The sequence below is a fragment of the Urocitellus parryii genome, chromosome 3 (genome assembly GCF_045843805.1).
Source record: "Urocitellus parryii isolate mUroPar1 chromosome 3, mUroPar1.hap1, whole genome shotgun sequence".
NCBI classification, from domain to species: Eukaryota; Metazoa; Chordata; class Mammalia; order Rodentia; family Sciuridae; genus Urocitellus; species Urocitellus parryii.
In genome coordinates, this window is record NC_135533.1 from 211,789,390 (window position 1) to 211,801,483 (window position 12,094).

The window sequence follows — 12,094 nt, forward strand, 5'->3', positions numbered from 1 at the left end:
TGTACCCCTGAGTCACAGGAGCAGCCAAGCCCCCTTATAGGCCTTTATGTATAAAGTAAAAGACATAATAGTTTGCATTTTATTGAAAGAATGTGAATCCATGTGTGTATATCAAACTATACACACTGCTTTTGTTTTTATTATTATTTTTATTTGAGTTACTGGGAATTGAACTCAGGGCCTTGCCCATACTAAGCACTCAGCTACACCCCTAGTCACTCCAGTTTTTAATTTGATTTTATTTTTCTAGTACTGGGGATCAAACCCAGGGGCCCTCTACCACTGGGCTAAATCCCCAATCCTTTTTAGTTTTGTTTTTGAGACAAGGTCTCACTAAGTTGCCCAGTATGGCTCTGAACTTGTGTCTCCCTGTCTCAGCCTCTTGAATTGCTGGGATTATAGTAGTGCACACCTTGTGCCTGGCTGAAAAGGTCCATTTCTAACATAATGACAACCCTGTTATTGATCTTGGACATTTTGAGAACCACCACAGTAAGTGACAATCTCTTTAGGGCAGGGACTATATTATTTCCCACTGTATTCAGAGTTAACATCACTAAACTTGCAACACAGTAAGTCCCTGAGAGGCTACAGGAATGATGGCAATCCTAGGTTCTGGTAGTTCTCCAGCATCACATCACTATACATAACATCATGTACAGGTTTCTCTGAATTAAATCCAGGAAACTCCACTCCTTCTGCATGAAGTCCACAGCCACAACATCAAAGCTGTATTACTGATTTGAGCCAAGGAGCATCTTCACCAACATTTACAGGAGAACGAGGAAGTGGGACCCAATGCCTACACAGGGTCTCAAGGTCTTCACTTACCTACAATCTCCCTTATCTGAATTCACAAACTCTTTTTTTTTTTTTTTTTGAGAGAGAGAGAGAGAGAGAGAGAGAGAGAGAGAGAGAGAGAATTTTTTTCAATATTTATTTTTTAGTTTTCGGTGGACACAACATCTTTATTTTATTTTTATGGGGTGCTGAGGATCAAACCCAGCGCCGCGCCCGCATGCCAGGCGAGCGCGGTACCGCTTGAGCCACTTCCCTAGCCCTAAATTCACACACTCTTTATCTAACTTCGCACATTCTTAATCTTATCATAACAAGGCTAGCGAAATCTTGTCTCATTTCCCTTTGAGTTCAGTGCTCAGGACATTCCAATATTGGGAATCCAACCTAAAGCCTCGCGTGTGCCAGGCGGGCGTGCTGCTACTGAACTTTATCTCCCGACTTTTTTTTTTTTAGACACGGTCTCCTACGTTGCCCAGGGTGGCCTTGAACTTCCAATTCCCCTGCCTCAGCCGTCCAGGTCCCTGGGATCATCGGCGCGGACCACCGCCTCAGGCTTCAGGCTGCATTAAGTGAAGAAGCGCAGACACCTCCGCCAGGTACTCCGCTTGTGGCCACACCCCCTCGCCTCGCCCGATTCCTGCCCCGCCTTCCAGTCTGGGTCCTGGTCCTTGTTCCCGCCCACCAGCCACACCTTCTGGCTTGAGCTTCGTTCCCGGTCCCACCCTTGGGCCTGGGCCCGTCCCAACCCGGTGCCGTCTTCCAGGCTTCTTCGTGGGATCTTTTTCCCTTTTCTTGCTGGGCTGGGGACTGAACCCAGGGACTTGCGCTTGCTGGGCTACATTCCTAGCCCCAAGCTTGGTCCCTGTCCCCTTCCGAACCAGGCTTTCTGGGCTAGGTCCACGCCTGGGGACACGCTCTTTGGCCCACTCTCCGCCCACTCTCCATCTTCATTCCCAGCCCAGCCTCCGTCCTGGCCACGCCCCCGATTGGTTCCCGCCCAAACCACGCCTTCCGGGCTTGGTCCTCGTCCCAGCCCCGCCCCTGGGCCTCACCCAGCCCCTGCGACGCCGCCCAGGCTGGGTCTTAGTCTGTAGCCGGGCCCCCAGCAGGTCTGGTCTCGAGGTGGTCCCGTCCCGGAACCTGACCACATTCCTGCGAGAGGAAAGCGGGAGGTCCCGCCGGGTGCTGGAAGTCCGGCTGCCGCCCCTCCCGCCGCCTAGGCATTCCCGAGGGAATCCCGACTTCGCTTTGACCGGAAGCGGAAGTACGTGGCGGCGGGATCATGGTGACTCTTACTGACCTGCCGGATTCGGTGCTGCTGGAAATCTTCTCTTACCTCCCGGTCCGGGACCGGATCCGCATCTCCAGGTGCGGCCCCTCTCCTCGGGGGAAAGAGCCGGGAAGGGGGCGCACCCGGAGATGCGGCTCCGGCCCCAGCGGGGCCGGGGTCGTTCTAACGGCGGGTCCCCTCCCCCAGGGTCTGTCACCGCTGGAAGAGGCTGGTGGACGACCGGTGGCTGTGGCGACATGTGGACTTGACGCTCTACACGGTACGCGGGGTCGGTTGTGCGGGCCAGGGCTTCGTCTGAATTGGTTGGACCCGAGGACCAGCCTCCCTACCCTGGGACGGTGTGTCAGGAACTGCAAGAACTGGCCCTTGGTCAGCGCAGGCCTGGATTTCCAGTCAGGCAGTGTGGGCCCGTCTCAGGGCCTCAGTGTCCCCGTCCTAGATCCCTGTGGGACCGGCGCGCGCGCTGAGTCCACGCGAGGCCCGTGGTCAGTCCCAGCCCCTAAAGAAAAGCTCGGTCGTGGGGCCGCGGTGCGGAGAAGGGGCTTGCAGCAGCGCCTGGCCCTACTCGGCACCTAGGAAATGCTGGTCTGTGATGACATTGTCAGACGCTGATACCAGTTTTTTGTAGCGAAATTATTTTCCCGAGTCAACTGATTTTCTGAATAAAATTCCTGAGTAGTGCGACCAAACCATTTCCACTTTCTCTCATTTGCATTTTATTTTCTTTGTGTTTATTATGAAATATTTCAACTATCCAGAAGTGTATGGAGGGTGATATTACAACCATGTCTTTACCACCTAGATTTAACTTTTTTTTTTTTTTTTTGGCTATACTGGGGACGGAACCCAGGGCTTGCTTGTGTTAGGTGACCACTCTAGCACTAAGCTGTATCCGCCACCCTGTTTCTTTTCTTCTCTCATTGTTTTTTCTTTTCCCCCTTGGTCCGACTGAGAATTGAACCCAGGACCCCTCTATCACTGAGTTACTCTCCCGGCTCTTCTTATGTTTTGTTTTGACATAGGTTCTGGATAAGTTGCTGAGGCTGGCTTGGAATTTGTGATCCTTTTGCTTCAGCCTCCAGTCGCTGGGATTAAAGGCCTGTGCTGCCGATTTCCGTTGTCTTTTTAACTTTTTATTTTTGAGAACGGATCTCACCAAGTTACCTATGCTACCCTGGGACTTTCAATTCTATTCGTCAGACTCCCAAGTAGTGGGGATTGCAGATGTGTGCCACTGTGGGGCAGATCTAACCTAAACTTTGTTTTATTTACTGCACATCATACATGTGACAGACACCTGTGTGTATATGTAAACACACAATATATGTGTACACAGCAAAACATTTATAGGTCTACTTGTTGTCTTATCCTTTTCATAAGTAGCCAGTAATATAAAGAAGATTTTTAACCTTACTTTCACATCATTTCATACGTGTGTTCATAAGTAGTATACAGTATAGTGAATGAATTTCTGAACAATTTTCTATTTAAATAATGCTGTTTTATTAGCACATAGAAATCAAGTGCATTCCTTTTAACTTATGTATCCATTTTCCTGTTAATAGATGTTTAGATTATTTCCAATAATCTAAATAGTTAAAATCAGTTTCTCAAACTTTACTGTGTATATGAATCACTTGGGGTTCTTATTAAAATGGTTAATGGGGTCCTAACCTCTGCATTTCTACTCCAGGTATTGTCCTCATTCTGGAAATCTTCTCTTACCTCCCGGTCCGGGACCTGATCCGCATCTCCAGGTGCGGCCCCTCTCCTCGGGGGAAGACACTTTGGTTAACAAGAATTGCCTTGTGATTTTCGTCTTCTTTTTTCCCCACCAGGGATTGAACCCATTGAGCAACATCCAGCCCTTTTAAAATTTTTATTTAGAGACAGAGTCTCACTAAGTTGCTTAGAGCCTCACTAAGTTGCTGGGGCTGGCTTTGAACTTGTGATCCACCTGCCTCAGCCTTCCAAGCTGCTGGGATTACAAGCATGCGCCACTGCGCCCAGTGATTGTCTTCTTTTGTCCAGGTGAAGTTACACTGAAACCTGGAAGTGCACTTTCTGAGGAGTAAGATCATTTAGACTGTACCATATTCAGTTCTTATTCCAACATTTCAAAATCAGAAAGCTTGCAAAGTGAAGCCAGGCTTGTTCAAGCACACCTGTGGAATCAGCTACTCAAGAGGCTGAGGTTAGAGGATTACTTGAGTCCACAAGTTTGAGATCAGCCTGGGCAACATAGCAAGATCTCATCTTTAAAAACAGTAATGCCCGGGCAGTGTTGGACACCTGTAATCACTGAGGCAGGAGGATTGTGAGTTCAAAGCCAGCCTCAGCAGCTTGGCGAGGCATTAAGCAACTCAGTGAGACCCTGTCTCTAATAAAATATTTAAAAAGAGGTGGGGATGTGGCTTAGTGGTTAAGTGCTCATGTTCAATCCCCAGTACCAAAAACAAACAAACAAAAAAACCCCAACAAACTTGGAAAGTGAAAAGGTTTTTTTTTTTTTTTTCCAAACCAGGCACAAATTTATTTGGTAATAAAATCTTCCCCAACCTGCCATAAAGCTATCAATACCCCTTTTCTTTTCCTACTCAATGTTTTTTCCATGATGTTTCATAAGAGATTATGATCCATGGGCTGGGGTCCTAGCTCAGTGGTAGAGCACTTGCCTACCATGTATGAGGCATTGGTTTCAATGATCAACATCACATATAAATAAATAAATAAAAAGTCCATTGACAACTAAAAAATATTTTTTAAAAAAAAAAAGAGATTATGACCCTATAGAAAAATTGTTTTCATTGAGATCAACAGTTTTTGAGACCTGATGTTGCTATGTTGTCCAGCCTGGTCTTGAACTCCTGAGCTCAAATGACCTTTCCACCTTAGCTTTCTGAGTAGCTGGGACTATAGGCATATAATCCCAAACCTGTTTTTTTTTTTTTTGTTTGTTTGTTTTTGTTGTTGTTTGGTGGTTCTGGGAGTTGAATCCAGGGCCTAAGTCATGCTAGACAAGTGCTCTACCACTGAACTATACCCCAACCCTGAAATCAACTTTTTAAAAACCACTTTATTATAAATACATAAAAGTTGAGAGAATGGCATAGAGAATCCCAAATACCCAACCTTAACATTTAATTACATTTATTACCTGTTTATCCATTTGTGCATCTATCTATTCAGTGCTTTCTCAGTCCATCAATCCATCTTATTATTTTTAAAATTCGTTCAAGTAAGTTGTAGGACTTAAGTCTACTAAACATTTTTAGCACACCTGCCATTTGCTAGAAATGAGCATTTGTTTATAGTTTTCCTTTTATGTTGTTTGAATGAGGTTTAGCTGTGTTGTTCAGATTGCCCTCAAACTCCTGGACTCAAGCAATTCACCTGCCTCTGCCTCCTGAGTAGCTGGGATCACAGGTGCATCACCATACCACCCCCCCTTTTTTTGAAGGTGTATTTACCAGTGAAAGATAATTTTTAAGAAATTATGCAAGTCATGAATGATTCAGGCAGAGCTAAGCTGTTGAGAGTTGTCTCTGTTAACCCCTTCCCCAGAGTCACCACTATTATTGCTCTGGAGTATTTCCCTCTCTCCCATCTTTTATGCATTTACAATGTACCTTTTGCTTTTACAGTGCAGTGATTATAAGATCCAGATCAGGTTTTGGAGTCAGGCTGTACTGGAATCCTAACTTGATTTCCTCCACCCCTTTGTTCTTTCTTTTGTGTGTGTGTAGCTGAAACTGGAACTCAGGGTCTTACACATGCTAGGCAAGTGCTCTACCACTGAACTGTACCCCAGATTGGTGGGTACATTTTAACAAATGAAAGCATTAGGTTTTTTTTTTTTTTGATAAAACATGCATGATTCAAAATGCAAAGTAGCAAAAATTCATGTCTCCTTAAGGCCTTAATTAAGGTCTGCTCTCTATTTCTCTCCCTCACCTTACCTTGTTCTTTCTGCCAGAGGCAGCAGATGTTGCTATTTGCTTACTTGCCTGTGTGCAGGGGGGTGGTGGGGAAATGGAGTTTGTGGGGGGGGGTTATGGGGATTGAATCCAGGGATGCTCTTGTCAGTGAACTATATCCCAGCCCTTTTAAAATTTTTTAAAATTTTGGCTGGGCATGGGGGCACACACCTATAAGTTTTGCAACTCCAGAGGCTGAGGCAGGAGGATGGAAAGTTTGAGGCCAGCCTCAGCAACTTATCAAGATCTTGTCTCAAAATAAAAAATAAAAAGATCTGGGGATATATCTCATAAGTAAAGCTTTCCTGGGTCCAATCCCCAGTACCATAATTTGTTTTTTAGGTTTTTTAGTTTGTTTGTTTGAGACAAGAGTCTCACTAAATTTTCTCTCTATACTCTTGCCTCAGCCTCCTAAGCTTCTGAGAAAAAAAGCATGTGCCACTGCTCCAGGTTCCTGTTTGCTTTTGTATCCTAGGAACACAAACACATAAACAGTTGTTCCATGGTATCTGCTAGGGATTGGTTCTAGGATCCCCTCAGATTCCAAATTTCTTAGATGCTCAAGTCCCTTTTAAAAAAATGGTGTATGGGGCTGGGGCTGTAGCTCAGTGGCAGAGAGCTTGCCTAGCATGTATGAGGCACTGGGTTTGATCCTTAGCACCCCATAAAAAATAAACAAAATAAAGGCATGCTGTCCATTTATAACTGCAAAACATTTTTTTTAATGGTGTAGCATTTGCATAGAATCAATGCACATCCTCCTGTAGATTTTATTTCTTTTTCTTTTTTCTTTTTTTGGTACCGGGTATTAAATTTGGAGGCATTGAAAATGTACAGTCTAGTTTTTTTTTGTCATCATTCTCTATAAACAATACAGTATAACAATTAATTTCTAGCATTGACATTCTATAGTTATAATAAGTCATTCAGAGATGATTTAAATTGCATAGGAGGGCTGGGGTTGTAGCTCAGTGGTAGAGCGCTTGCCTCACACGTGTGTGGCACTGGGTTCAATCCTCAGCACCACATAAAAATAGGTAAATAAAGATCAACTAAAAAAATATATTTCAAAAAAATTTCCACAGGAGCTGGGCACAGTGGCTCATACCTGTAATCTCAGCAGCTCAGAAGGCTGACGTAGGAGGATTGAAAGTTCAAGGACAGCGTCAGCAACTTAGTGAGGCCCTGTCTCAAAATATAAAAAGGGCTGGAGATGTAGCTTTTCTTCCCCCAGCATATTCTAACTTACAATTGGTTCGATCCACTGATGTAGAACCCATGGTTACAGAGCGTCAACTGTGTTCTTTCAAAACAAAGCAGGTGTTAGTGGTTTCCTGCATTCTATATTTCTGAAAAAACTACCATATTGCTTCCCAAAGAAGTTTCCACAGCAGATCATGAGAAAAGCTGCCTCTCAGCATCCTGACTCACATTTGATGTTGTGAAACTTAAAGAGTTTTCTTAAATATCATCTTTTAAATAAAAATTAACTTTGTCAGGGTTGGGGTTGTGGCTCAGTGATAGAGTGCTTTCCTTGCATATATGAAGCACTGGGTTCAATCCTCAGCACCACATAAACAATAAAAATAAATAATAAAGTTATAAAAAATTAACTTTGTCCATTGGCTTTTTGCCCAATTCAAATTTTGCTAACCATAGCTTCTACCCTTGTGAGGTTCTGGTTAGTAGCCAGTATTTCTAACGAGTTAGTTTCCAGGGACCTGACTTGCTGGTCTAAATTTGGCCAAGAATTTTGTTTTTTTTTTTTGTTTGTTTGGTTTGGGTTTTGGTACTGGGGCTTTAGCCTGAGGCACTTTTCCACTGAGCCACATCCCCAAATCTTTTGAGACAGGCTCTTGCTAAGTTGCTGTAATTTTTAGAGCATTATAGTTATACATAGTAATCGGGTTCTTTGGACAAAATCATGCATGCATGGGGCTGGGGTTATGGTTCAGTGGTAGAGCACTTGCCTAGCACGTATGAAGCACTGGGTTCGATCCTCAGAACTACATAAAAATAAATAACGCTTTTGTGTCTATCTACAACTAAAAAAAAATCATGCATGTACGGATTTTGATTTATTCCATTTCAGTCCGTGGTGCCCATCACCTTCCTACCCTTCCTCCCTCCCCCATTCTTCTTCCTCTGCCCTACAAATCTTCCATTTACTTATTTTTTATTTATTTATTTTTGGTACAGGGGATTATACCCAGGGGTGCTCAACCACTGAGCCATATCCCCAATCCTTTTTATATTTGATTAGAGACAGGTCTCGCTGAGTTGCTAAGGGCCTTGCTACTTGCTGAGGCTGCCTTTGAACTTGCAGTCCTCCTGTCTCAGCCTCCCTTGCCCCTGGGATTATAGGCATACGGCACTGCGCCTGGTTATTTATTTATTTTTAAAATATTTTTTTTTTTAGTTGTAGATGGACACAATATCTTTATTTTATTTATTTATTTTTACCTGGTGCTGAGGATTGAAACCAGTGCCTCATGCGTGTGAGGCAAGCACTCTACCACTGAGCTACAACCCCAGGCCCTATTTATTTATTTTTGATTGGTGCTTTTGACATATACATAAAGGTGGAATTTTTTATGGTATATTTTTATTTGCACATGGCATGAGTTGTTAGATTCATTCCACATTTCCACCCCTTTCCCGTACGTCCTCCCTCTCTCTCAATCTCCTCTATTCTACTGATCTTCCCTGTATCACCACTGATATCCAATCCACCCCATTTCCCCCCTTATTTTGCTTTAGCTTCTGCATATGAGAGAACATTCCACTCTTGATTTTCTGAGTCTAGCTTATTTCACTGAGCATGATGTTCTCCAGTTCCATCCACTGGTAAATGCCAAAATTTCATTCTTTATGGCTGCGTACGACTCCATTGTGTATATATACCACATTTTCTTAATCCATTCATCTATTGATGGAGCACCTGGGCTGGTTCCATAATTTTAGCCACAAAGATTTGATTCCTGTGTCAAAAGTAGTCAACAAAATTTATACCCAGTAGACTGGGTATGAAGCTGGTAGAGCATGTCCTTAGCATGCACAAGGCCCTGGATCCAATACCCAGAACCATAGATAGATTATATGCTATACGTTTCCTTTTTTTAAAAAATCTTGGGGCTGGAGATGTGGCTCAGTGGTAGCGCGCTCGCCTGGCATGCGTGCGGCCCGGGTTCGATCCTCAGCACCACATACCAACAAAGATGTTGTGCCTGCCGAAAACTAAAAAATAAATATTAAAAATTCTCTCTCTCTCTCTCTCTCTCTCTCTCTCTCTCTCTCTCTCTCTCCTCCATCACTCTAAAAAAAAAAAAAAAATCTGCATAATGCTAGGAATTGAATCCAGGGCCTCATGCTTGCCAGATGAGTTGCTCTACCACTGAGCTACACTGAAGTCAATTTCTTTTTAAGGTAATATGTACATACAATGAAGTGAACTGGGTTTTCAATTGTATTTTGCTTTATTTCATTCCGCTGTACTGGGAATAATCCTAGGACCTCGCACTTACTGGGCAAGCACTCTATACTTGAGTTACATATACCCCCAGACCTTTTTTTAAGACAGGGTTTCACTGAGTTTCTCAGGCTGGCCTTGAACTTGAGATCCTCTTGCCTCACCCTCCCAAGGAGTTAGGATAAGGGGTATACTACTCCACCTGGCTCTGCTTGTGTTCTGTTAATTTCCCAGGGTCAGGCAGCTCTGATTGTTACTAGGCTGTGACTGTTTTTTATCTTTTTTTTCAGCTTTATTCTCCGTGGTTTCTCTCTCCCAGAGGTGGTTATGAAGAAAGGCTTATAGAGGGGTGGTTCATTTTGTTTCCCTGCTCCATCTGTTCTGATCTATTTGAACCCAACCCCGAGACACACACACACACACGCCGGACTTTAGCAGTCAGAATAGTGAAGTCAGACCCTCCTGCTGTTCCTGGGGAGGAGGCTGATGTGGAAGGGCAGAAACCCAGGGAAACACCCAAACCCCTGCCACAAGTAGTCAGGGGCCTTGGGAACCCTGTACCTCTCACCTAGTCACCCCAACCTCTGGCTCTTACAGATGCGGCCTAAAGTCATGTGGCACCTCCTTCGCCGATACATGGCATCTCGGCTCCATTCCCTGCGGATGGGTGGCTACCTCTTCTCTGGCTCTCAGGCCCCCCAGTTGTCCCCTGCCCTGTTGAAAGCCCTGGGCCAGAAGTGCCCCAACCTGAAGCGCCTCTGCCTGCACGTGGCTGACCTGAGCATGGTACCCATCACCAGCCTGCCCTGCACCCTGAGGACCCTGGAGCTGCACAGCTGTGAGATCTCCATGGCCTGGCTCCTTAAGGAGCAGGACCCCACCGTGCTGCCCCTGCTCGAATGCATCGTGCTGGACCGTGTCCCTGCCTTCCGTGACGAGCACCTGCAGGGCCTGACACGTTTCCGGGCCCTGCGCTCTCTGGTGCTAGGTGGCACCTACCGTGTGACCCAGACGGGGCTGGATACCAGCCTGCAGGAGCTCAGCTACCTGCAGAGGTTCGAGATGCTAGGTTGCACCCTCTCAGCGGACAGCACCCTGCTGGCCATCAGCCGCCACCTCCGAGGTGTGCGCAAGATCCGGCTGACCGTTGGGGGCCTCTCTGCTCCTGGCCTGGCTGTCCTGGAAGGAATGCCAGCCCTGGAGAGTCTGTGCTTACAGGGCCCCCTCATCACCCCAGAAATGCCCACTCCAGCTGAAATTGTTTCCTCCTGCCTCACCATGCCCAAACTCAGAGTGCTTGAGCTGCAGGGGCTGGGCTGGGAGGGTCAGGAGGCTGAGAGGATCCTGTGTAAGGGGCTGCCCCACTGTATGGTCATTGTTAGGGCCTGCCCCAAAGAGTCCATGGACTGGTGGATGTAACTGTGCCACTGTCCCAGCTTTCACAGTTGGTGAAAGCCCTTGATGAAAGACCCTCTGAGCAGCAAATTGAAGAGGGCAGCTTATGGGGCTTGAGGGAACTGAAGGTGACAGGAGGAGACAGTGAAGGCCTTGGGCCTCCAGACAGTGGGAATCGTTGGCCAGCTGTGTGGCCTCAGCCTCAGCAGCCTGCCTCTGGAGGCCCAGTTCTCACATCTACAAATAGAGATCCGAGCTACCTCAGGATTGTGTTGCATAGCCTTACTCTGACAGCCCCCGCCCTCAGAAGCCCTTGATGAAGGTCATTCTCCAGGTCATCCTCAGAGTTGTCCTCAAACCAGATGGGTGGAATTAAGAGCTAGAAGGACCTGAGGGGCCAAGTTCCTCCAGTGATACCTGGAAAGACTATACATGTGTACCCACACGCCTGTGCACCATTTCTATATGTACACACAAGAGGCACAGAGATCAAGGGCAAATGAGGCTTGCCATTCATAATCAAAATGTTCATGAAGGTTCTCAGTTGTATTTTCTGTATTTTCTACCTTTTCCAAGTTTTCCACAGCAGATATTATTTTGCTATTAAAGAAAAATAATGAATTTTTTTTCAAGAAAGCATTCAGTTTATTCATTCCTTAAGCACTTCCTGTTTTGGCAGGCAACATTCTTGGTACTGGGGCCGCAGCAGTGAGCAAAACAAAAGTTCTTGTACAGCTCCAAGAGGAGAAGGCGGGGTGTGAACAGGTTCTTGGAATAATTTTGGAGCCTCCGAGACAATTAACCAAGGTTATGTGATGGAGGCATGGGTGCTTGGTAGAGAGGGCAGGGTTGAGCCTCTTGGCAGATATCTAAGTGGTAAACCAGCTGCAGGGAAAGCTGGGGAAAAAAGATCCTGAGGTGGGAAAAAACTTGGCATTTTCCAGTAATGGGAAGAAGGTCTGTGGGCAGAGTGAGCAGGGAGGAGAAAGCCAGGTTGGAGAGCAATGGGGGAAGGGCAGGCAGGGCCTCACAGGTGGCTCAGGTGTTAGGGTTTCGGTAAGTAACAACTCTTTTCCTGTCTTTTAAGTCAGAACCACTTGAAGGACGCAGGTGGTAAGAGCCCGAGCATTTGCTTGCCCATGAGATGAGTGTTACTTCTGA

At 45.8% G+C, this 12,094-nt stretch overlaps 1 protein-coding gene across 3 annotated transcripts; it reads left to right on the forward strand.

Annotated features, from left to right (window-relative positions):
- The first annotated feature begins 1,381 nt into the window (after nt 1-1,381).
- Fbxl12 (F-box and leucine rich repeat protein 12) lies at nt 1,382-11,532 on the forward strand. Of its 3 annotated transcripts, XM_026399686.2 has the most exons (4): nt 1,382-1,397; nt 1,911-2,169; nt 2,279-2,351; nt 10,136-11,532. In XM_026399686.2, exons 2-4 carry the CDS (start codon nt 2,084-2,086, stop codon nt 10,955-10,957), a joined length of 981 nt encoding a protein of 326 aa, XP_026255471.1. In that variant the 5' UTR covers nt 1,382-1,397; nt 1,911-2,083; the 3' UTR covers nt 10,958-11,532. The 3 variants fall into 3 exon arrangements, with proteins under 3 accessions (XP_026255471.1, XP_026255473.1, XP_077651915.1); XM_026399688.2 differs by lacking the exons at nt 1,382-1,397; nt 1,911-2,169 and adding an exon at nt 3,786-3,849 and having other exon boundaries at nt 2,329-2,351; XM_077795789.1 differs by lacking the exons at nt 1,382-1,397; nt 1,911-2,169; nt 2,279-2,351 and adding an exon at nt 9,420-9,495.
- Nucleotides 11,533-12,094: the final 562 nt, after the last annotated feature.

Excerpts from the sequence above, each read along its gene's own strand:
- Fbxl12 (XM_026399686.2), top strand. The coding sequence starts at position 2,084 with ATGGTGACTCTTACTGACCTGCCGGATTCGGTGCTGCTGGAAATCTTC. Across the intron at positions 2,170-2,278 it reads GACCGGATCCGCATCTCCAG|GGTCTGTCACCGCTGGAAGA; the intron begins GTGCGGCCCCTC and ends CCCCTCCCCCAG. Across the intron at positions 2,352-10,135 it reads TGGACTTGACGCTCTACACG|ATGCGGCCTAAAGTCATGTG; the intron begins GTACGCGGGGTC and ends TGGCTCTTACAG.